Source organism: Nerophis lumbriciformis, linkage group LG04 (assembly GCF_033978685.3).
Source record: "Nerophis lumbriciformis linkage group LG04, RoL_Nlum_v2.1, whole genome shotgun sequence".
NCBI lineage: Eukaryota > Metazoa > Chordata > Actinopteri > Syngnathiformes > Syngnathidae > Nerophis > Nerophis lumbriciformis.
Window position 1 is genome coordinate 45,277,501 of NC_084551.2, and position 26,876 is coordinate 45,304,376.

Here is a 26,876-nt window from a genome sequence, read left to right on the forward strand (position 1 = left end):
CCCCCTCTGGAGCCAGGCCCGGAGGTGGGGCACGATGGCGAGCGCCTGGTGGCCGGGCCTGTCCCCATGGGGCCCGGCCGGGCACAGCCCGAAGAGGCAACGTGGGTCCCCCCATAGCAGGGGCCATAGAGGTCGGGTGCAGTGTGAGCTGAGCGGCAGTCGAGGGCAGGGCGCTTGGCGGTCCGATCCTCGGCTACATAAGCTGGCTCTTGGGACGTGGAACGTCACTTCGCTGGGGGGGAAGGAGCCTGAGCTAGTGCGTGAGGTGGAGAAGTTCCGGCTAGACATAGTCGGACTCACTTCGACGCACAGCAAGGGCTCTGGAACCACTTCTCTTGAGAGGGGCTGGACTCTCTTCCACTCTGGCGTTGCCGGCAGTGAGAGGCAACGGGCTGGGGTGGCGATTCTTGTTGCCCCTCGGCTCAAAGCCTGCACGTTGGAGTTCAACCCGGTGGACGAGAGGGTAGCTTCCCTCCGCCTTCGGGTGGGGGGACGGGTCCTGACTGTTGTTTGCGTTTACGCACCAAACGGCAGCTCAGAGTACCCACCCTTTTTGGATTCACTCGAGGGAGTACTGGAGAGTGCTCCCCCGGGTGATTCCCTCGTTCTACTGGGGGACTTCAACGCTCATGTTGGCAGCGACAGTGAAACCTGGAGAGGTGTGATTGGGAAGAATGGCCGCCCGGATCTGAACCCGAGTGGTGTTCTGTTATTGGACTTTTGTGCTCGTCACAGATTGTCGATAACAAACACCATGTTCAAGCATAAGGGTGTCCATATGTGCACTTGGCACCAGGACACCCTAGGCCGCAGTTCCATGATCGACTTTGTAGTTGTGTCATCGGATTTGCGATCTCATGTTTTGGACACTCCGGTGAAGAGAGGGGCGGAGCTTTCTACCGATCACCACCTGGTGGTGAGTTGGCTGCGATGGTGGGGGAGGATGCCGGACAGACCTGGCAGGCCCAAACGCATTGTGAGGGTTTGCTGGGAACGCCTGGCAGAGTCTCCTGTCAGAGAGAGTTTCAATTCCCACCTCCGGAAGAACTTTGAACATGTCACGAGGGAGGCGCTGGACATTGAGTCCGAGTGGACGATGTTCCGTACCTCTGTTGTCGAGGCGGCCGATTGGAGCTGTGGCCGCAAGGTAGTTGGTGCCTGTCGTGGCGGTAATCCTAGAACCCGTTGGTGGACGCCGGCGGTTAGGGATGCCGTCAGGCTGAAGAAGGAGTCCTATCGGGTTCTTTTGGCTCATGGGACTCCTGAGGCAGCAAACAGGTACCGACAGGCCAAGCGGTGTGCGGCTTCAGCGGTCGCGGAGGCAAAAACTCGGACATGGGAGGAGTTCGTGGAGGCCATGGAAAAAGACTTCCGGACGGCTTCGAAGCAATTCTGGACCACCATCCGCCGCCTCAGGAAGGGGAAGCAGTGCAGTGTCAACACCGTGTATGGTGGGGATGGTGCTCTGCTAACCTCGACTGCGGATGTTGTGGATCGGTGGAGGGAATACTTCGAAGACCTCCTCAATCCTACCAGCACGTCTTCCTATGAGGAAGCAGGGCCTGGGGAATCTGTGGTGGGCTCTCCTATTTCTGGGGCTGAGGTTGCCGAGGTTGTTAAAAAGCTCCTCGGTGGCAAGGCCCCGGGTGTGGATGAGATCCGCCCGGAGTTCCTTAAGGCTCTGGATGTTGTGGGGGTGTCTTGGTTGACAAGATTCTGCAACATCGCGTGGACATCGGGGGCGGTACCTCTGGATTGGCAGACCGGGGTGGTGGTTCCTCTCTTTAAGAAGGGGAACCGGAGGGTGTGTTCCAACTATCGTGGGATCACACTCCTCAGCCTTCCCGGTAAGGTCTATTCAGGTGTACTGGAGAGGAGGCTACGCCGGATAGTCGAACCTCGGATTCAGGAGGAACAGTGTGGTTTTCGTCCTGGTCGTGGAACTGTGGACCAGCTCTATACTCTCGGCAGGGTCCTTGAGGGTGCATGGGAGTTTGCCAAACCAGTGTGCTTTGTGGACTTGGAGAAGGCATTCGACCGTGTACCCCGGGAAGTCCTGTGGGGAGTGCTCAGAGAGTATGGGGTAACGGACTGTCTTATTGTGGCAGTTCGCTCCCTGTATAATCAGTGCCAGAGCTTGGTCCGCATTGCCGGCAGTAAGTCGGACACGTTTCCAGTGAGGGTTGGACTCCGCCAAGGCTGCCCTTTGTCACCGATTCTGTTCATAACCTTTATGGACAGAATTCCTAGACGCAGTCAGGGCGTTGAGGGGATCTGGTTTGGTGGCTGCAGGATTAGGTCTCTGCTATTTGCAGATGATGTGGTCCTGATGGCTTCCTCTGGCCAAGATCTTCAGCTCTCGCTGGATCGGTTCGCAGCCGAGTGTGAAGCGACTGGGATGGGAATCAGCACCTCCAAGTCCGAGTCCATGGTTCTCTCCCGGAAAAGGGTGGAGTGCCATCTCCGGGTTGGGGAGGAGATCTTGCCCCAAGTGGAGGAGTTCAAGTACCTCGGAGTCTTGTTCACGAGTGGGGGAAGAGTGGATCGTGAGATCGACAGGCGGATCGGTGCGGCATCTTCAGTAATGCGGACGCTGTATCGATCCGTTGTGGTGAAGAAGGAGCTGAGCCGGAAGGCAAAGCTCTCGATTTACCGGTCGATCTACGTTCCCATCCTCACCTATGGTCATGAGCTTTGGGTCATGACCGAAAGGACAAGATCACGGGTACAAGCGGCCGAAATGAGTTTCCTCCGCCGAGTGGCGGGGCTCTCCCTTAGAGATAGGGTGAGAAGCTCTGTCATTCGGGGGGGAGCTCAAAGTAAAGCCGCTGCTCCTCCACATCGAGAGGAGCCAGATGAGGTGGTTCGGACATCTGGTCAGGATGCCACCCGAACGCCTCCCTAGGAAGGTTTTTCGGGCACGTCCGACCGGTAGGAGGCCACGGGGAAGACCCAGGACACGCTGGGAAGACTATCTCTCCCGGCTGGCCTGGGAATGCCTCGGGATCCCCCGGGAGGAGCTGGATGAAGTGGCTGGGGAGAGGGAAGTCTGGGCTTCCCTGCTTAAGCTGCTGCCCCCGCGACCCGACCTCGGATAAGCGGAAGAAGATGGATGGATGGATGGATGGATGGATGGATGGAAATACACGACCGGCAGCCATTTTAAGTCCTCAAACATCCATTAAATTAGTGCACAAAATCGTTTTTCAATACACATCTTACTATCAAATTTAGCCACTTTCCACCTTCATATTGAGCCACATAAACAAGTTTAACAGTTTACTTACAGACTTATCTTTTCCAAGGCTTGTAAGAGGTAACACAACGTGTCTACTTCTTATTGTCTCATGAACTGAACTAACATCGTAAATCGGAAGTGCCCAAACTGATGACACGGAGCATTTTCCCATCGCCACAAGGTGTCGGTAATAGTCCACAATCAAACGGGCATAACAAAAACTGTTTTATTTTAGATATGTAATCCTCCATGTTAAAAGTTCAGGCGAGAGGAAAAAATAAACGATCGCTGCTAACTGTTGCTGCTTGTTGTCACTTCTTCTGCAGCCGAGTAGTCGCAGAAATGCTCCCTGGGATCACTACCGCCCTCTACCACCAGGAGGCGGGATTACTGCGAGCCTCACCCAGTGCGTCTAAGCAGCAGTTTTATGATTGCTCAGCACAAGAAATACGTTACACACATACAGTTGTTGACAAAATACACTGTACATTATATACCTCAGCTAACTAAACTATGGAAATTTATAATATAATTCATATAGCAATACGGTCTCACTGCACAGCAGGCCAGCAGTTAGCCGAGTCATTGCGCAATCCATGGCGAGGCTCAACTGGCTGCTGACTCACCTCAGTATTTGAACGGCAAATGTGAAAATTCAGCGATTTTGAATACAAATAATCTAAAACTGGTGAAGTTAAATGGAAAATAACTTTATAGTATAATCACTGGATACATATAACAATTTAATTTTTTTTTTTTCTTTTTACTTTTTTTTTCTTTCCATGATGGCACATGAGGCCCCGCCTCACCTGCCTCCCCGGACTGCACGTCACTGGTATATATATATATATATATATATATATATGTGTATTAGGGTTGTGCGGTATACCAGTACTAATAAAGTACTGCGGTACTAATGAATTCAAAAGTGAAGTGTAAAGTGAAGTATATTTATATAGCGCTTTCTCTAGTGACTCAAAGCGCTTTTACATAGTGAAACCCAACATCTAAGTTACATTTACACCAGTGTGGGTGGCACTGGGAGCGGGTGGGTAAAGTGTCTTGCCCAAGGACACAACGGCAGTGACTAGGATGGCGGAAGCGGGGATCGAACCTGCAACCCTCAAGTTGCTGGCACGGCCACTCTATTAACCGAGCTATACCGCCCGTATGGTACTATACTGCTTTTGAAAAATACTGGTACTCCCCCCCCCCCCGGGCATGACGGCACACCGTCGTCACGTTATGACTTTACTGGTAAAACAAGCAAAAGGCGCATGTTAGGCAACGCAACGCACACGCAGACAAACTGTGTAGACAGAAAAGGGAGAATGGACGCATTTTGGCTTAAAAACTAACGATAAAGGTGAAGTTACAAACACTGACGCGCCGAGGTGATTTAAAACATGGCTTGCAAGCGGCTCACGTCCATCTGCAGTCGCCAGTGTTTTTAGGTACAGTGGCGACAAATAAAGTAAGTTTTTTACAAGTATCATCCCTGCAGGACGAGGAATAGCTAAACATGCTGGACTACACACCGTAAGAGGATCCAATAGCTCACCGCTCAATGTAAACAAATGCCATGTGTGGATCTACTAAGATATCAATTATACACAATGATTATATCGATATTTTCTATAATCACAAAATCTTTTGTCATTTTTATTGTTTATAAAGTCAGGAAATACGTCCCTATACAGGAGAACTTTCATTATGACCAATGTATGACCGTGTACCTACTTGGTATTGGATTGATACCAACATTTTTAGTATCAACCAAAATGTATGTAAAGTATCAAACAACAGAAGAATAAGTGATTATTACATTTGAACAGAAGTATAGATAGAATATGTTAAAACAAAAAGTAAGCAGATATTAACAGTAAATGAACAAGTAGATTAATAATACATTTTCTATCCCTCATAATGGGAAATGACACAATATGTTACTGCATATGTCCGCAGGCTAATTAGGAGCCTTTGTTTGCTTACACCAAAACCAAATGGTTCAAGTTGGTCAAAAACTGTTTGTAAATAAGGATTTTCATTTCAATCTAAGGCAAATTGATGGACTTTAAATCTTTTCTGTTACAGACTTAAACAGTGTTAATAAAGTTTTTTGTTATATTTTTTTATTTTTTGTTGCCTTTAATGTTAATAAGGATACAATTTTATGCAGAAGTGTACTTATAGCAATTTTATAGGCAAATGATGCTATTTATAATCGAGGTGGAGAATGGGGAAGGAGGGGTGTGCGAAATGTTTTCCTCTTCTTAGGGGGGGCGTAACAGAAAAAATTGAGAAGCACTGTTTTAACCCATAATGGTTAAAATAACACCAAACACGCAAAAAAATATGAGTGAGTTTACTTTTGGCCTTCTCGTGACCTGCAGAGGATGGGAATGATGCAACTTCCTGTCACCCATGTGACTTTTTTCCGAGAGGCTGTTCTGGTAACAGGACTGAGAGAAAATCCAAAAACATGACTTAAGTGTGCATTTTAAACTTAATTGTGTGTTTTTGTTTAAAAAAAACAACTTATACTTCAGAGAAAGTGTAAAACGGTTCATTTCTCATGGATTTAAATGATTATATTTCATGGTAAAGTCAGGTATGGGTAACTCAAGCTTTTTTTTCAGTTTAAATACTTTATTTTATATTGCATTTATTGAATACGCAAATACATTATTCAAATAATGTCAATTTTATCGTGCATTTATACAAACCCCGTTTCCATATGAGTTGGGAAATTGTGTTAGATGTAATTATAAACGGAATACAATGATTTGCAAATCATTTTCAACCCATATTTAGTTGAATATGCTACAAAAACAACATATTTGATGTTCAAACTGATAAACGTTTTTTTGTTGTTGCAAATAATCATTAACTTTAGAATTTGATGCCAGCAACACGTGACAAAGAAGTTGGGAAAGGTGGCAATAAATACTGATAAAGTTGAGGAATGCGCATCAAACACTTATTTGGAACATCCCACAGGTGAACAGGCAAATTGGGAACAGGTGGGTGCCATGATTGGGTATAAAAGTATATTCCATGAAATGCTCAGTCATTCACAAACAAGGATGGGGCGAGGGTCACCACTTTGTCAACAAATGCGTGAGCAAATTGTTGAACAGTTTAAGAAAAACCTTTCTCAACCAGCTATTGCAAGGAATTTAGAGATTTCACCATCTACGGTCCGTAATATCATCAAAGAGTTCAGAGAATCTGGAGAAATCACTGCACGTAAGCAGCTAAGCCTGTGACCTTCGATCCCTCAGGCTGTACTGCATCAACAAGCGACATCAGTGTGTAAAGGATATCACCACATGGGCTCAGGAACACTTCAGAAACCCACTGTCAGTAACTACAGTTGGCCACTACATCTGTAAGTGCAAGTTAAAACTCTCCTATGCAAGGCGAAAACCGTTTATCAACAACACCCAGAAACGCCGTCGGCTTTGCTGGGCCTGAGCTCATCTAAGATGGACTGATACAAAGTGGAAAAGTGTTCTGTGGTCTGACGAGTCCACATTTCAAATTGTTTTTGGAAACTGTGGACGTCGTGTCCTCCGGACCAAAGAGGAAAAGAACCATCCGGATTGTTATAGGCGCAAAGTTGAAAAGTCAGCATCTGTGATGGTATGGGGGTGTATTAGTGCCCAGGACATGGGTAACTTACACATCTGTGAAGACCCCATTAATGCTGAAAGGTACATACATGTTTTGGAGCAACATATGTTGCCATCCAAGCAACGTTACCATGGACGCCCCTGCTTATTTCAGCAAGACAATGCCAAGCCACGTGTTACATCAACGTGGCTTCATAGTAAAAGAGTGCGGGTACTAGACTGGCCTGCCTGTAGTCCAGACCTGTCTCCCATTGAAAATGTGTGGCGCATTATGAAGCCTAAAGTACCACAATGGAGACCCCCGGACTGTTGAACAACTTAAGCTGTACATCAAGCAAGAATGGGAAAGAGTTCCACCTGAGAAGCTTAAAAAATGTGTCTTCTCAATTCCCAAACGTTTACTGAGTGTTGTTTAAAGGAAAGGCCATGTAACACAGTGGTGAACATGCCCTTTCCCAACTACTTTGGCACGTGTTGCAGCCATGGAATTCTAAGTTAATTATTATTTGCAAAAAAAAAAATTAAGTTTATGAGTTGGAACATCAAATATCTTGTCTTTGTAGTGCATTTAATTGAATATGGGTTGAAAAGGATTTGCAAATCATTGTATTCCGTTTATATTTACATCTAACACAATTTCCCAACTCATATGGAAACGGGGTTTGTACTTTTTACAATAACTGCAACAAACTTAGTCTAATCCCACCACAAAAAGTCAATTTTGTCATTTTGCACAAACCTGCTGACAAATGAAAACACAACCTCGGTGGCACAGATGATTATAACGTGTGAGCGTCTTAATTGCCTTCGCCTGCTTTCACCCTCTCTAAAAGTGTGACGGCGTTACTCTGGACCTGAGCAGCATCTCCCTAGAGGGCATCGCCATCCTCAACATTCCCAGCATGCATGGCGGCTCCAACCTCTGGGGAGAGAGCAAGAAGAGGCGGGGCCACCGCAAGGCTGGAAAGAAGGGCCAGGATAAAAGGACACCTTTGACCGATCCCAAGGAGCTCATGTTTGCAGTTCAAGGTACTTTTGGAGAGTTTGTGTCAACTTAGGATAGGGGCGCTCTGTCCTTGCTGTTATTGGACAGACCCCAGCACAAACTTGCTGCCCAACTTTTCCCAAGTGCATGAATATTTCAGCGATGACAAGGTGAATCGCAGACCGCAGATTTTGTTGTGCTACAAGGAGGTAAAACCATGTCACTATTTGGAACTGTCACTTGCGTATTAATGGCCTGCGAGGGCAGCGTGGACAGGCTCAGTTAATAGGAGCAGACTGGGGGAGGTGTTGGACACACCCCTCAGTCCATTTATGTCATAAGTGTGACCGTCAGTGGGAATATATGAATGACCAAAGAGGAAAGGACCATGCTGCTATACCTGCTGAAATGCAGCAAGTTGAATTTCCCATTTTAACATAAAAGGTTTTCCAAACAACTAACCTGATAAAAAGCACAAGCAAAACCCATACTTGCCAACCCTCCCGAAATTCAGCGCCTCTCCCGAAAACCTCCCGGGACAAATATTCTCCCGAAAATCTCCCGATTTTCAGCCGGAGCGACCTGAGTGAGGACAGCCTTTTTTCATGACGGGAGGACAACAGGGTGACAAGAACTAAAACATCCAGACTAGAGATAAATTGTATTATTATGTTTATCTTACCTAAAAATAAATATATATATTAATTAAAAAAAAAATAAAAAATAAATGTTTTACTATATTTTGCTAAAAACATCAAAATTAATTATATTTTTATTTGTATTTTTTCTGACTCCTTATTACACTCAGCCATAGAATTATACATTAAAATAAACATATTTGAAATAATTAATTTTAAATGATCATAATAATTCATTTAAAATGACCATATTTAATTATTAAAATAATTGCTTGTTTATCAACAACTTTAACATTTTATTCATTACATTTTGAAGCTCTCAGAAGCCAAGTTATGTTATATTCCTTAATATTTACTTATGCAAGTTTGAAGTATCAATTATCTAAACACAGTTTTGTTTGCATATTTTCAGGATGTATATATATATATATATATATATATATATATATATATGTATATAATGAAATTCTTGACTTGGTGAATTTTAGCTGTCTATATACTCCTCCCCTCTTAACCACGCCCCCAACCACGCCCCCCACCCCCACCCCCACACCTCCCGAAATTGGAGGTCTCAAGGTTGGCAAGTATGGCAAAACCGCTTCTGAATAATTATATGTAGAACGTATTATTAATTATCCACAATTTCTCGTTTTTAGGGATGTAACATTATCGAAATTTCACGATACGATATTATTGTGGTATTGTCCAAAAAAACAAAAAACTAATGTGTAAAATGAAGTGTCTGCAATGTTTATGATAAACACACTGCAATTGAACTCAAACATATTGCTAAAAATGTTCTAATCATATTTATTACTACAAACATGTATTTGTGTGCAAAGAATTGTGCGGTGACATCCATTGTTTTAAGCAAATTAGGAAATAATACTTTCACAGTAGAGTGACAATGTAAATATTCAGTGTGACAAGTGTAAAACAATGTTTCCTTCAGTGTCTGTCAACGTTCACTTTCTAAGAAACAGTGGACATTTTTTTATATTGTAACACTCGATTGTAATAATTAGAGCTGTGAATCTTTGGGCAACACACGATTCGATTCAATTTGATTCTTGGGGGTAACAATTCAATTCAGAATCGAATTTTGATTCAAAACGATACTCGATTCAAAATCTATACTTTTTTAAGGACGGCGTTGGGAGAGTGGCTGTGCCAGCAATCTGAGGGTTACTGGTTCAATGCCCAATTTCTTCCATCCTAGTCACGTCCATTGTGTCCTTGAGCAAGACACTTCAGCCTTGCTCCTGATGGATCCTGATTCGCGCCTTGCATGGCAGCTCCTGCCATCAGTGTGTGAATGTGTGAATGTGGAAATAGCGTCAAAGCGCTTTGAGTTCCTTAAAAAGGTAGAAAAGCGCTATACAAGTACAACCCATTTACCATTTAATAACATTGGATGCCAGTTCTATAATCTACTACATTCCTCCTCTATAAAATAAACAGCTTTGATCAATTTCTATATAATTTAAAAGAAAACTAGTTTTGTTTAATAAAATTATTCCCAAACATTTAATAAAGTGAAATACAAATAAAGCAACAAAATAAGTATCCAACAATTCTCTTTTCTAATGTAAATCTGTACAGCAGATATGATCATCTACATCAGGGGTGTCAAACTCAAATACAGAGTGGGCCAAAATTTAAAACTGAACAAAGCCGCGGGCCAAAGTTGAACAAATTAACCTTTTAATAGGGACCCAAACAAGTTTTGCATTAAATATTGAACAAGCAAGGCTTATATAACTTTATAGTGACATGCAAAATCGAGTTTCAATAATAATTAAAAAATATCAATGGCATATCAAATACAATTTAAATAAAAATTGACTGACACTTTTCTATTTGCAGCCTTCTGAGGTAAATAGCAACATTAACTTTTTCCACAGGCTAATAAATTTGAAAATAAAATAATGAATAACCAACCATTCAGGACTTTAAACTGCTCAGTTTGCAACACACTGATCTAATCTGATGTGCCCAAGCCGGATACCTGCCATCTTTTCTTGGATGCTAGTTCATTAATGTCGGGGCTCAGGCTTTGAGCTGAGGCATCCCTCATTATCGAACGAAGGTGTTCATCAGTCATTATATCTCGTATACCACAGTCTTGGGGGCGTGCCTTACAGGCACTGCTTTTAGCGTCCTCTACGAGCTGACGTTACAAGATATGAGCGGCTCCTGTACACACGCACACGTAAATGCAAAGCATACTTGATCAACAGCGATACACTGAGAGTGGCCGTATAAGCAACTTTAACATTGTTAGAAATATACGCAAGAATGACAAACACATTTTGGTAGAACATCCGCACAGTGACAAAACATGAACACAACAGAACAAATACCCAGAATCCCATGCAGCCCTAACTCTTCTGGCTACAATACTCACCCCCGCTACCTCCAACCCCCCCCCCCACACACACACACACACACCTTGTAGCGTCAGGTTCCAGGTGTTCTGCCGGATAATGCATCCCCGGCGTAGAATGCACCCCCTGACGGGAGTGTTATATCAACTAAAGCCCACACTTAAAGTTTCCATGTGCAAGATTGAATGTATTTGAAAAAGTTATTTAATAAGAAGCCAAAAGTGCAAAAACAATAATGTTCGTGTTGGAGGAGTTGTGAATGAATGAAATATGAAATCCGTGCTGCAGTCGCTGCTGGGCCACAACATTAGGTACACCTGCAGACTGCAGCATGGATTTCATATTTATTTAACCTTTATCCAACAAAGTCAGAGTAGTAAGCAGCTGAGGTCGTTGCTTCGAGTCCGGCTTCATACTCTGTAAATACGTTTAAAGGAGTGCGTGCACTTCTCGTACCTTTGCGTGTCGAAATGAATTTTGTAAAAAAAAACAATAATAAACTGCATATATTTAAAAATTACAGTAGAGTAAAAACATTCCAAGATACTTCCACTGATCAGCGTTCTTCAGCACAAAGATGCCCCACAAAAGTTCCTGCATTTCGAAAGTTCCTTTCGTTCTTCTTTCTCTACATTGCCAAGTTTGCTGTAATACGAATACACAAGAAATAAGAAATAAACAAGTCACTGCACATGTTCTAATGGCGGCCGTGTGTTTGAAAATAACTGTGTTCAACCAATCAGCGTTCGACAGCACAGCCCACCTCCGATAATGTTCCGGCTACCTTCCAAAAGTCGCACCGAGCAGGCAGGAACTCTGAAAGGTTCCTGAAGAACTAAATCTACTCGGGTAGTTTTTGGTGGAAATACTGGGGGAACTTTATTCGCCCGGATAAATGGGAAAGTTCCTGTAAAAGTCCATGCGGTGGAAAAGGGCCTAATGTAATCTGACATATTGTTTAGTTCAACTACAAAGTGGCCCTGGGCCCCACTCAAATAATACCACTGAATTAGTCATCTAATGTTTTTATGCATATTCAATAAATACATCCAACCTACTTTCAGTTTAAGAGGATGGACCTTATCAAATGATATGAAACTATGTGTTAATCAGATATATTATCAAGGAGGTTGTACTGACTACAAAAATAAACACCAATCAAATAAACTGCAGAAGAACAAACTCATAAAACATTTTAACTTAATAAAATGAATAATAAGTAATAATAATATATCCATCCATCCATTTTCTAATGCCTCTCAGGGTTGTGGTCAACGTTCCCTCTAAGGTGCGCGCCTGTGCAATTGGGCACGGCAAATCTATGCCACACACAAAATCAAATAAAAAAATAAGCGCATAACAATTTTCGACACGACACGGACACGACAGAGAAAACAGTTTTCGTCATCATTGTTCAAATATTGTAACGTCTGTCGAGACGCTTTGAGGACATGAATTCCATCGATCACATTATTGAGCAAAACTCTTTACTGTCGGCCATAAACACATCACCAAAACATTAGTAAAAAAAAAAATTATATCTAGCAAAACTGGTCATTTTCTGCAGTACAAACCAGACCGAAAGCAACTTTGTTTTATCAACAGCAGCCGCTCGCTCTTTCTCACTTGCGCCAACACATGCACATATGGCACTTAGCTAGTGATGCGTTTCCAGCCACACAAAAAGTCAGACAACTCCAACACCACACATAAAGTGTCATTATGCGGGACGGCGTGGGGCAGTGGAAGAGCGGCCGTGCGCAACCCGAGGGTTCCTGGTTCAATCCCCACCTAGTACCAACCTCGTCATGTCCGTTGTGTCCTGAGCAAGACACTTCACCCTTGCTCCTGATGGGTGCTGGTTAGCGCCTTGCATGGCAGCTCCCTCCATCAGTGTGTGAATGTGTGTGTGAATGGGTAAATGTGGAAGTAGTGTCAAAGCGCTTTGAGTACCTTGAAGGTAGAAAAGCGCTATACAAGTACAACCCATTTATCATTTATCATTTATCATTCCAGGTCGTTACACTATGATTTACCAATCAAATGTGTGCTTATTCTAGTGTCATTTATTAGGAATCTTAATTTATAAATATTAATCATGAAATGCTGTTAGTATATAAAATAAATACTAATAAAAATATATTTTTTACAAACAGGAAGTTGCAGGAATGTACACATGATCCCCTGCTTACATCTCATTGTGCAACATGTGAATGTTTTAATGGGAACTAAATGCAATGTCTGAAAGGGGTACAAATTATTTCCAAAGCAGGACCTCCACCCAGACAAACAATACAAGTACACAGTTCATGAAAAACAATATTTTTGTTATTGTCATTGTAAGTGGGCCTAAACACTTATATTAGAAATGGAAATGACTGCTGTCATTTGATTATAATAATAAGAGAATGTTGTCTGTCTATCTGTGTTGGCCCTTCTATGAGGAGAGGACTTGTCCAGGGTGTACCCCGCCTTCCGCCCAAATGCAGCTGAGATAGGCTCCAGCGACCCCGAAAGGGACAAGCGGTAGAAAATGGATGGATGGATGGAGGTTTAACTTGTTATTTAGTCAGGTTTGGGACAGGTGTGCTGCTGGTGTAGCCACAGTGTGCACGTCTGATGTTGCTCACATGGGCTCCACTGAATGCTCAGGGAGTTTTTGCGTTTGCTCACACACATGAAAAATTAGACGGAACATTGGTCGTGGTGGCCTGGAGCGTAGTCATAATTTTTGCGCTTAAGAAACTTCACTACAGTTTTAACTCCAGACTTCTTTTGTTTGTTTGATATTGTCATTACTGCCACAAGTGGTGGAAAAGTGTATAACAACTGAGAACCCATACGGCCCACAGTGAGAAACAGATGTTTTTTGGTTGGCACTCTAGGGGGCGCTTAGGGCCAAACAATAGGTTTAGAAACGCCGGTTTAGTTGATGCAAAGTTTTGTTTCTGTACAAATAATCACCTTGCAAAACATGTGTTGGGCTGATTGTGTGATTCACAGCTGAGATCGTTACATCCTGTCGTAGAGGTGTGTGTGCCCCATGTGGGAGAAGCCTAGCTTTGAGCTTATGGCGTATTTAAAAGTAAACACAGAAGCCCATTAGCCCAGAGGGGGCACGGTCGAGCACGGCCGTGCATCGAACCGTTGGCAGGGATTTATTCTGTGGGTGGGTGCTTGGTTGAGTGGCTGAGGGGGAGAAAAAAAACTTGACCTTTCGGGAGCTGTTAAATCATCCTGCTGGTGACGCCAGGAGACAAGCCCCTCAGGTGGAAGGGAATGGCTGCGGAGTGAATTATTTACAATGGGAGTGAGTTTTTGCAAGGGAAGGTGTCTCCTCCACGGGACTGATGCCCCGAGACAAGTCCCGTGAAGCGCTCATTGGAGGACGGGCCCCGGCGTTCCGCCTCCCGCCATTTCCCCTTAGTCGGACTCATGCGTCACTGTCTTGTCGTCCTCCGCCATCAAACTGTCGCTCGTTGGACCACAGCAGCTCATCCTCATGCTTTTTTTGTCGATGGTGCTGGGGTGCAGTGTGTTTCTACCCGCATCAGGTCAAAGTGGATCTGCCATGTCTTGAAAGTAAAGGCTCTGAGCTAACCTCCTCGCGTTTGAATGAATTGATTGATTGATTCACAATCGATAGATTGAATAGGATGATTCCCGAGGCTAAATAAACAAAGTAACACATACTTGAGTGGTGACACCTAATGTGGTACATTAATGAGGCGCTCCCAAGATACCTATCATTACTTATCATCTCTATTTGTGGTATTTCTATTTTCAGATTTCCCATGAATCTACGCTTTTGTTTTCGTTGCATCATTTCCATTAGCGTGTTTTGACTTCTGTAGCAGCCCGTCTAGGCCACAAAGCAGAATTAAAATTTGCTCTTGTCGTAACTTTAGTTCACGAAGGTCCCGCACTAAGCTTCAACTTTGCAATAATGGGCCTGAATAACCCCTACCTTCTGTGGTAAACAATTGTGTTGACTATGGTCCCGCACTAAAAGTCCACTTGCTATCTGATTGTTTTATGTGGACTTTTATGTAGCTGCCTGTTAAGGCAACAATCTATGTTGAAGAGGTTCATTTAGCTTACTAATGTGTATTATAAATGGTTGATTTATATAGAGGGCAGCACGGTGGAAGAGGGGTTAGTGCGTCTGCCTCACAATACGAAGGTCCTGAGTAGTCCTGGGTTCAATCCCGGGCTCGGGATCTTTCTGTGTGGAGTTTGCATGTTCTCTGCATGCACCTCCTGGTACCCCAGCACCTCCAAAATCCTCAAATCTAAACTCCAAACATCCCAGAACAAGCTAGTCAGATTACTTCTAGACCTCCACCCCAGATCCCACCTCACTCCTACCCACTTCTCCAAAGTGGGCTGGCTCAGGGTGGAGGACAGAGTAAAACAACTTACACTGAGCCTAGTCTATAAAATCCGCTACACCTCCCTGATACCGAAGTACATGTCAAACTACTTGATGACCGCCATAACCACAACACCAGGGGGAGCTCCACTAACCACGTTAAACCCAGATTCCGAACTAACAAAGGTCTTAACTCGTTCTCTTTCTATGCCACATCAATGTGGAATGCGCTCCCAACAGGTATAAAAGAAAGTGCATCTCTATCCTCCTTCAAAACCGCTATAAAAGTTCACCTCCAGGCAGCTACAACCCTAAACTAACACCCTCCCCGGATTGTTAACAATCAAATGCCGATACTTTTTCTTATGCCTTCTGATCTCTCTCTCTCTCTTTCTCTCTCTGCCCACTACTTGCTGTACATATCCTACCAAGTCAGACCTACACTGTTCCAATATCCATTTCTCTGTTCTCAATTGTTGATGACTAATGATAACAACCAAACCTACCCCCCCACCCCCCTCCACACCCCGGATTGTAAATAATGTAAATAATTCAATGTGATTATCTTGTGTGATGACTGTATTATCAGACAAAGAGCGGCTCGAAGACCTCCATGAATAATAAAAAACAAGGACCCAGATTTCCCTCGCCCGGACGCGGGTCACCGGGGCCCCCCTCTGGAGCCAGGCCCGGAGGTGGGGCACGATGGCGAGCGCCTGGTGGCCGGGCCTGTCCCCATGGGGCCCGGCCGGGCACAGCCCGAAGAGGCAACGTGGGTCCCCCCTCCAATGGGCTCACCACCCATAGCAGGGGTCATAGAGGTCGGGTGCGATGTGAGCTGGGCGGAAGCCGAAGGCAGGGCACTTGGCGGTCCGATCCTCGGCTACAGAAGCTAGCTCTTGGGACGTGGAACGTCACCTCGCTGGGGGGGAAGGAGCCTGAGCTAGTGCGCGAAGTGGAGAAGTTCCGGCTAGATATAGTCGGACTCACTTCGACGCACAGCAAGGGCTCTGGAACCAGTTCTCTCGAGAGGGGCTGGACTCTCTTCCACTCTGGCGTTGCCGACAGTGAGAGGCGACGGGCTGGGGTGGCAATTCTTGTTTCCCCCCGGCTCAGAGCCTGTACGTTGGAGTTCAACCCGGTGGACGAGAGGGTAGCTTCCCTCCGCCTTCGGGTGGGGGAACGGGTCCTGACTGTGGTTTGCGCTTACGCGCCAAACCGCAGCTCAGAGTACCCACCCTTTTTGGATTCACTCGAGGGAGTACTTGAGAGTGCTCCCCCGGGTGATTCCCTCGTGCTACTGGGGGACTTCAATGCTCATGTTGGCAACGACAGTGAAACCTGGAGAGGCGTGATTGGGAAGAATGGCTGCCCGGATCTGAACCCGAGCGGTGTTTTGTTATTGGACTTTTGTGCCCGTCACAGATTGTCCATAACGAACACCATGTTCAAACATAAGGGTGTCCATATGTGCACTTGGCACCAGGACACCCTAGGCCGCAGTTCCATGATCGACTTTGTAGTTGTGTCATCGGATTTGCGGCCTCATGTTTTGGACACTCGGGTGAAGAGAGGGGCGGAGCTTTCTACCGATCACCACCTGGTGGTGAGTTGGCTGCGATGGTGGGGGAGGATGCCGGACAGACCTGGCAGGCCCAAACGCATTGTGAGGGTTTGCTGGGAACGTCTGGCAGAGTCTCCTGTCAGAGAGAGTTTCAATTCCCACCTCCGGAAGAACTTTGAACATGTCACGAGGGAGGTGCTGGACATTGAGTCTGAATGGACCATGTTCCGCGCCTCTATTGTCGAGGCGGCTGATTGGAGCTGTGGCCGCAAGGTAGTTGGTGCTTGTCGTGGCGGTAATCCTAGAACCCGTTGGTGGACACCGGCGGTGAGGGATGCCGTCAAGCTGAAGAAGGAGTCCTATCGGGTTCTTTTGGCTCATAGGACTCCTGAGGCAGCGGACAGGTACCGACAGGCCAAGCGGTGTGCGGCTTCAGCGGTCGCAGAGGCAAAAACTCGGACATGGGAGGAGTTCGGGGAAGCCATGGAAAACGACTTCCGGACGGCTTCGAAGCAATTCTGGACCACCATCCGCCGCCTCAGGAAGGGGAAGCAGTGCACTATCAACACCGTGTATGGCGGGGATGGTGTTCTGCTGACCTTGACTGCGGATGTTGTGGATCGGTGGAGGGAATACTTCGAAGACCTCCTCAATCCCACCAACACGTCTTCTTATGAGGAAGCAGTGCCTGGGGAGTCTGTGGTGGGCTCTCCTATATCTGGGGCTGAGGTTGCTGAGGTAGTTAAAAAGCTCATCGGTGGCAGGGCCCCAAGGGTAGATGAGATCCGCCCAGAGTTCCTTAAGGCTCTGGATGCTGTGGGGCTGTCTTGGTTGACAAGACTCTGCAGCATCGCGTGGACATCGGGGGCGGTACATCTGGATTGGCAGACCGGGGTGGTGGTTCCTCTCTTTAAGAAGGGGAACCGGAGGGTGTGCTCTAACTATCGTGGGATCACACTCCTCAGCCTTCCCGGTAAGGTCTATTCAGGTGTACTGGAGAGGAGGCTACGCCGGATAGTCGAACCTCGGATTCAGGAGGAACAGTGTGGTTTTCGTCCTGGTCGTGGAACTGTGGACCAGCTCTATACTCTCGGCAGGGTCCTTGAGGGTGCATGGGAGTTTGCCCAACCAGTCTACATGTATTTTGTGGACTTGGAGAAGGCATTCGACCGTGTCCCTCGGGTAGTCCTGTGGGGAGTGCTCAGAGAGTATGGGGTATCGGACTGTCTGATTGTGGCAGTCCGCTCCCTGTATGCTCAGTGCCAGAGCTTGGTCCGCATTGCCGGCAGTAAGTCGGACACGTTTCCAGTGAGGGTTGGACTCTGCCAAGGCTGCCCTTTGTCACCGATTCTGTTCATAACTTTTATGGACAGAATTTCTAGGCGCAGTCAAGGCGTTGAGGGGATCTGGTTTGGTGGCTGCAGGATTAGGTCTCTGCTTTTTGCAGATGATGTGGTCCTGATGGCTTCATCTGGCCAGGATCTTCAGCTCTCACTGGATCGGTTCGCAGCCGAGTGTGAAGCAACTGGGATGAGAATCAGCACTTCCAAGTCCGAGTCCATGGTTCTCGCCCGGAAAAGGGTGGAGTGCCATCTCCGGGTTGGGGAGGAGATCTTGCCCCAAGTGGAGGAGTTCAAGTACCTCGGAGTCTTGTTCACGAGTGAGGGAAGAGTGGATCGTGAGATCGACAGGCGGATCGGTGCGGCGTCTTCAGTAATGCGGACGCTGTATCGATCCGTTGTGGTGAAGAAGGAGCTAAGCCGGAAGGCAAAGCTCTCAATTTACCGGTCATTCTACGTTCCCATCCTCACCTATGGTCATGAGCTTTGGGTTATGACCGAAAGGACAAGATCACGGGTACAAGCGGCCGAAATGAGTTTCCTCCGCCGGGTGGCGGGGCTCTCCCTTAGAGATAGGGTGAGAAGCTCTGCCATCCGGGGGGAGCTCAAAGTAAAGCCGCTGCTCCTCCACATCGAGAGGAGCCAGATGAGGTGGTTCGGGCATCTGGTCAGGATGCCACCCGAACGCCTCCCTAGGGAGGTGTTTAGGGCACGTCCGACCGGTAGGAGGCCGCGGGGAAGACCCATGACACGTTGGGAAGACTATGTCTCCCGGCTGGCCTGGGAACGCCTCGGGGTCCCACAGGAAGAGCTGGACGAAGTGGCTGGGGAGAGGGAAGTCTGGGCTTCCCTGCTTAGGCTGCTGCCCCCGCGACCCGACCTCGGATAAGCGGAAGAAGATGGATGGATGGATGGATGGATGGATGACTGTATTATGATGATAGTATATATCTGATAGTATATATCTGTATCATGAATCAGTGGACCCCGACTTAAACAAGTTGAAAAACTTATTTGGGTGTTACCATTTAGTGGTCAATTGTACGGAATATGTACTTCACTGTGCAACCTACTAATAAAAGTCTCAATCAATCAATCAATCAATACTCCGGCTCCCTCCCACCTCCAAAGACATGCACCTGGGGATAGGTTGATTGGCAACACTAAATTGGCCCTAGTGTGTGAATGTGAGTGTGAATGTTGTCTGTCTATCTGTGTTGGCCCTGCGATGAGGTGGCGACTTGTCCAGGGTGTACCCCGCCTTCCGCCCGATTGTAGCTCCAGCGCCACCTGAAGTGGTGGGATGGCGGTGTCCCCTGGTGTGCGCCCCCGGCCGTTTGTTAGACATCCAGACGACAGGGGGCGCCCCGCCCTACCCCTGGCGCACACCAGGGGACACCGCCATCCCACCACTTCAGGTGGGATGGAACAATCCATATAACACGTCACAGATGACGTCACGCTAACATCACGTGACACCTCTGATGAAGGCTGCAGAAGCAAGATAGCCGAAACTTGTCAGGTGCAAAACTTTACCTTACTAGCCTATATAAATCAGGCAACAATCTAGTCGAGCCTGAACTAACCTGCTTGTTGACATAAAGTATGTTTTTTACCAGAGATGTCCGATAATGGCTTTTTTGCCGATATCTGATATTACCATATTGTCCAACTCTTAATTACCGATTCCGATATCAACCGATACCGATATATACAGTTGTGGAATTAACACATTATTATGCCTAATTTTGTTGTGATGCCCCGCTGGATGCATTAAACAATGTAACAAGGTTTTCCAAAATAAATCAACTCAAGTTATGGAAAAAAAATGCCAACATGGCACTGCCATATTTATTTTTGAAGTCACAAAGTGCTTTATTTATTTTAACATGCCGCAAAACAGCAGCTTGGAATTTGGGACATGCTCTCCCTGAGAGAGCATGAGGAGGTTGAGGTGGGTGGGGTTGGGGACGGGGGGGCGGTGGTTGGGGGGTAGCGGGGGGTGTATATTGTAGCATCCCGGAAGAGTTAGTGCTGCAAGGGGTTCTGGGTATTTGTTCTGTTGTGTTTATGTTGTGTTACCGTGCGGATGTTCTCCCGAAATGTGTTTGTCATTCTTGTTTGGTGTGGGTTCACAGTGTGGTGTATATTTATAACAGTGTTAAAGTTGTTTATACGGCCACCCTCAGTGTGACCTGTATGGCTGTTGCTTGTATTCACTTGTGTGCGTGAAAAGCCGTAGATATTATGTGACTGGGCCGGCACACAAAGGCAGTGCCTTTAAGACACGCCCCCAATATTGTTGTCTGGGTGGAAATCGGGAGAAATTCGGGAGAATGGTTGCCCGGGGAGATTTTCGGGAGGGGCACTGAAATTTGTGAGTCTCCCAGGAAAATCGGGAGGGTTGGCAATAACTGGGAGACGCAACTGCTCTGTACTTCTCCCTACGTCCCTGTACCACTCCATACAGCGGCGTTTTAAAAAGTCATACATTTTACTTTTTGAAACCGATACCGATAATTTCCGATATTACATTTTAAAGCATTTATCGGCCGATAATATCGGCAGTCCGATATTATCGGACGTCTCTACCATTTAGCATACTTTGGAGCTACAGTAGGTACGGTTGTAGTTTTGCTTCATTCCTGTGAGAATCATGTGTGTCTGAAGTACCAATATTTTGGTACTGGTACCAAAATGTATTTTGATACTTTTCAAAATAAAGGGGGACCACAAAAAATTTAATTATTGGCAAAATTCTAACAGAAAATCTTGGGGATGATGAAACATTAAGTGTTTCTATTGCAATCAAAAACATATTTTGGTTTTCTAAATAAGATAGTGAACATACAAGACAACTTGTCTTTTAGTAGTAAGTAAGCAAGCAAAGGCTCCTAATTTAGCCGCTGACATATGCAGTAACATATTGTGTCATTTCCCATTCTATTATTTTGTCAAAATTATGAGGTACACATGGTAGAAAATGGATTACTAATCTACTTCTTCATTTACTGTTAATATCTGCTTACTTTCTGTATTAACATGTTCCATCTACACTTCTGTTAAAATGTAATAATCACTTACTCTTCTGTTGTTTGATACTTTACATAGGTTTTGGGTGATACCACAAATTTGGGTATCCATCTAACACCAAGTAGTGTTTCTTGACTTTTTGGACAGTAAAAAAAATAATGGGGTAATAAAAAATATCGATGTAATCATTGTATATCAAATTTATATGGCTCTTGTATTTGGTATCGTTACAGTCTATATTTGTATCGATCAATCCATTTGTTTACATTCGGGAGAGCCAGCTCCCTGTTAGCGGTTAGCTATCGTATCCTCCTACGGTGTGTAGTGAAGCATGTTTAGTTATTCCTCGTACTGCAGGGATGATGACAATCATGGGTACTTTCACTTTTTTTTAACTTAAATGATACTTGTAAGAAACCCAGTTAATTTTTCGCCATGGAGGCGAGGATTAATAATATAGAAGTAGATAAAACACTCCAGACGGACATTAGCCGCTAGCTAGCTATGTTTTAAAACACCGCTTGAAGAGTAACGCTTCGATGTTTATAGCTTTACCTTTATCATTAGTTTTAAAGCCATTCTGCCTCTTCAGTCTCCACTCTGTTACCGCTTGTAAGTGGTCTGTGTGTGTTGCTGTTGACTCGCGACATGCCGTCAGCATACTTGCCAACCTTGAGACCTCCGAATTCGGGAGATTGGTGGGGGGGGGAGTATATGTATAGCTAGAATTCACTGAAATTCAAGTATTTCTTATATATATAGTACAGTACACAGTAATGAAAACACAGTTCTTTACTAACTGTACTGTACTTGCTGCTTACTTAAAAAAAAATATAACACTTACCTTTCACTATTTGAGTAGCCTTTGTTCTGCCATTTGAGTACTGGCGAGCGATCTCTGAATCCGGGAACATATCCTTCACAGATTTGTTGAAAACATCCGCAAATGAGAACGGGATGTTGCTTGCAGCTATCAGCATAGCCATCTTTGTCTCGGCATATGTTACACCCTCGGGTCTCCAATTAGCAAGGTGGCCCATAATACTGGGCTGTGACCAGCCTTGTGCTTCTCTGACCGTTCATGAATGAGTATATCCGTTCGGCCACCGTGTTCAATGGAGAAGTCTGAGCAACAAAATTCGCAGGCAGCATACCCCTTCCCCTTTGAGCTGTCCTGGATGAACTGAAATTCTTGTTTCCAATCATTTTGGAACTTGCAAGCGTACTTCTTCTTCTTACTCGTCGTCTCCATGACTGTCTCTTCTTCGTTCTTCTGCTTCGTCTCCTTCTTGTTGTGCACTCTCCATAAGCCGTAGATGTTATAATGTGACTGGGCCGGCACGCTGTTTATATGGAGAAAAAGCGGACGTGACGACAGGCTGTCCTCACTCAGGTTCGCATATTGTTGTCCGGCTGGAAATCGGGAGAAATTCAGGAGAATGGTTGTCCCGGGAGATTTTCGGGAGAGGCACTGAAATTCGGGAGTCTCCCGGAAAATTCGGGAGGGTTGGCAAGTATGGCCATCAGGCGCATGAAAAAAAAAATGCAGCATATTACCTTTTTTTAATAAATTTTTACTGTGGAAGTTTATTAGTGCCGATATACTGTACAACACTAGTATGAAGCATCAATCAACCACCAGGTAGCATCAGTGAGCAGATAAGTCCAATAGAGAAAGAGATGATACGGTATTATCAGGTCTTATCAACTGAAAAACTAACCCGGACCCACTGTAACCTTGTTGATGCAGAAATAAACTTAATCTACAAACCCTGTTTCCATATGAGTTGGGAAATTGTGTTGGATGTAAATTTTAAACGGAATACAATGATTTGCAAATCCGTTTCAACCCATATTCAATTGAATGCACTACAAAGACAAGATATTTGATGTTCAAACTCATAACCTTTATTTTTTTTTTGCAAATAATAATTAACTTAGAATTTCATGGCTGCAACACGTGCCAACGTAGTTGGGAAAGGGCATGTTCACCACTGTGTTACATGGCCTTTCCTTTTAACAACACTCCGTAAACCTTTGGGAACTGAGGAGACACATTTTTTAAGCTTCTCATGTGGAATTCTTTCCCATTCTTGCTTGATGTACAGCTTAAGTTGTTCAACAGTCAGGGGGTCTCCGTTGTGGTATTTTAGGCTTCATAATGCGTCACACATTTTCAATGGGAGACAGGTCTGGACTACAGGCAGGCCAGTCTAGTACCCGCACTCTTTTATTAAGAAGCCACGTTGATGTAACACGTGGCTTGGCATTGTCTTGCTGAAATAAGCAGGGGCGTCCATGGTAACGTTGCTTGGATGGCAACATATGTTGCTCCAAAACCTGTATGTACCTTTCAGCATTAATGACGCCTTCACAGATGTGTAAGTTACCCATGTCTTGGGCACTAATACACCCCCATACCATCACAGATGCTGGCTTTTCAACTTTGCGCCTAAAACAATCCGGATGGTTCTTTTCCTCTTTGGTCCAGAGGACACAACGTCCACAGTTTCCAAAAACAATTTGGAATGTGGACTCGTCAGACCACAGAACACTTTTCCACTTTGTATCAGTCCATCTTAGATGAGCTCAGGCCCAGCGAAGCCGACGGCGTTTCTGGGTGTTGTTGATAAACGGTTTTCGCCTTGCATAGGAGAGTTTTACTTTGCACTTACAGATGTAGCGACCAACTGTAGTTACTGACAGTGGGTTTTTGAAGTGTTCCTGAGCCCATGTGGTGATATCCTTTAAACACTGATGTCGCTTGTTGATGCAGTACAGCCTGTGGGATCGAAGGTCACGGGTTTAGCTGCTTACGTGCAGTGATTCCTCCAGATTCTCTGAACCCTTTGATGATATTACGGACCGTAGATGGTGAGATCCTTAAATTCCTTGCAATAGCTGGTTGAGAAAGGTTTTTCTTAAACTGTTCAACAATTTGCTCACGCATTTGTTGACAAAGTGGTGACCCTCGCCCCATCCTTGTTTGTGAATGACTGAGCATTTCATGGAATCTACTTTTATACCCAATCATGGCACCCACCTGTTCCCAATTTGCCTGTTCACCTGTGGGATGTTCCAAATAAGTGTTTGATGAGCATTCTTCAACTTTATCAGTATTTATTGCCACCTTTCCCAACTTCTTTGTCACTTGTTGCTGGCATCAAATTCTAAAGTTAATGATTATTTGCAAAAAAAACCCCATCAAATATGTTGTCTTTGTAGCATATTCAACTGAATATGGGTTGAAAATGTTTTGCAAATCATTGTATTCCGTTTATATTTACATCTAACACAATTTCCCAACTCATATGGAAACGGGGTTTGTAATTCCACATGATCAACAAGATTCTTGATCAATCTTCAGTTAATCCCGAAAAGAAATGTGCAGAGCACAACAACATTCTCTGGAAGCTTGCTGCCTTGTTGTTGTGTAGACATTGATTGTTGTCTTTGTGATTAGCAACGTGTCGTTCCCACACTGATGTTTTGTAACTTTGCAGCCTCAGGCAACACAAATGGACACCAGAGCGTCATGGGGGAGGTTGTAACTCCAAGACCCGGGGTCAGTAGGTCAACTCAGCGTGTATGTACACACGCGCGACCCTGAAAAGCAGTGCACTCACAGCTGAGATAGAAGCAGACGCGTGTCCATCACTCAACAACAACAACAACAACACCTCCTGGCAACAGCAGCCACGTTGCGTTGGCCCAGGAAACCAACGCGACAAGGCAGCAGCAAGCCAACGCTTTCGCACGCACGAGGCAAAAAACAAACTGAAAAAACCTCTTGGTTTCAATTAATGTGAACGCGCTCCCAACCGGGAGGCAGCAGCGCCGTAATTTGAGGAGGGAAGAGTCGGAGGCAGAGCGGCCGCTCAAGCAGATGGGCCCTGCGTGAATCCTCAGCCTCCAACCGGGCCAAAATCAATACACATCACTGCAAAACAGAGGAGAAATTAATAATTATATTATCACAAGATTGCCGCGCATTGCCGGTGCAATCTAATTAATTGCAGCTTTGTGATTCCTGCTTTAACAGGCTGGTACGTGTCTCAGATACAGATGTGAAGTATTTTTATATCGCACTTTTTCGACTCAAAGCGCTTTACATTGAGATGTCTTGTGTCCTTTTCCTCCTCTTTCCATCCGCTTTGCCAAAACAACAGGATCACAAACCTTTTTGAATTGTTTCGTCCTTGGGCGTTTCTTGGTTACAACGCACTCCTTTAGATTGTTAATAGTGTACAACAGGGGTGTCAAGCTCCTTTCAGCTCGGGGAAATCCATTCCCAAGTGGGCCGCACTGGTAAAATCATGACATGATAACTTAAAAGTAGGCTGACCATATTCTGAAATCCCAAAAAGAGAACACATATATGCGTGCCAAGGCGGGCAGCACGCCATTAAACCTTAAAGGCACTGCCTTTGCGTGCCGGCCCAATCACATAATATATACAGCTTTTCACACACACAAGTGAATGCAATGCATACTTGGTCAACAGCCAAACAGGTCACACTGAGGGTGGCCGTATGAACAACTTTAACACTGTTGCAAATATGCGCCACACTGTGAACCCACACCAAACAAGAATGACAAACACATTTCGGGAGAACAGCCGCACCGTAACTCAACATAAACACAACAGAACAAATACCCAGAAACCCTTGCAGCACTAACTCTTCTGGGATGCTACAATATACACCCCCCGTTACCTCAACCTCCTCATGCTCTCTCAGGGAGAGCATGTCCCAAATTCCAAGCTGCTGTTTTGAGGCATGTTAAAAAAAATAATGCACTTTGTGACTTCAATAATAAATATGGCAGTGCCATGTTGGCATTTTTTTCCATAACTAGAGTTGATTTGTTTTGGAAAACCTTGTTACATTGTTTAATGCATCCAGCGGGGCATCACAACAAAATTAGGCATAATAATGTGTTGATTCCACGACTGTATATATTGGTATCGGTTGATATCGGAATCGGTAATTAAGAGTTGGACCATATCGGAATATCGGATATCGGCAAAAAAGCCATTATCGGACATCTCTAGTTAAAATACATTTCTCTTCACCTTTCTCTCCTTACTTTTGCCAGGTGTCCACTCGTTTCTGAGAAGCCATTTAGATGCACATTTTAGTTTTTACAAAATAAAGCAATGAGGAACCTTTTATATGATATCTAAATGTATTATAGCCAACAATATGTGAATAATAGACTATATAAGGTATATCCATTCATACAATACATTACTTAAATTAGTTTTTATGTTTAAAAAAAAAAGATTTTGTGGGGGAAAAACAAAGAAAAAAACTTTTTTTGAAGGTGTAGAGCAAGTAAATGTGCTGCATTTTACATGCAAGCCCATATAATCCCATACTTGTTTTGTTTTTTTGCTGATATTGATCCAACATCCGATATCAAAACTTGTTGACACCCCTCCATTTTTCTTTTTAGTTTGTTTCCCTTTATCTTATCTCCCGCAGACTCGTTTGATGGCAGTGCGTCAACGAAAAGGAAAGCAAAAAGTAAAGCGCAAAGTCGAATTAGACAGAATGCAGCAATCAACATTGTTTACATGCCTGATCCAAGCTGCTCAAACGCAGCAACCATCATGAAGGGTAAAGATGGTATCACATATGAAAAGGTGACTCACTTTTTTAAGTTTAACAATGTATTCTACA

General features: G+C 44.9%; 1 protein-coding gene across 3 annotated transcripts in view; it reads left to right on the top strand.

Moving 5' to 3' along the window:
* The window catches only part of dgkb (diacylglycerol kinase, beta), a 266,844-nt gene that overhangs the window by 213,571 nt on the left and 26,397 nt on the right, over positions 1-26,876 (top strand). For all 3 annotated transcript variants that reach the window (XM_061956152.1, XM_061956165.1, XM_061956159.1), the window contains one exon: positions 7,707-7,902. In XM_061956152.1, coding sequence (XP_061812136.1) covers positions 7,707-7,902 — 196 coding nt within the window. The remainder of the gene's footprint in view (positions 1-7,706; positions 7,903-26,876) is intronic.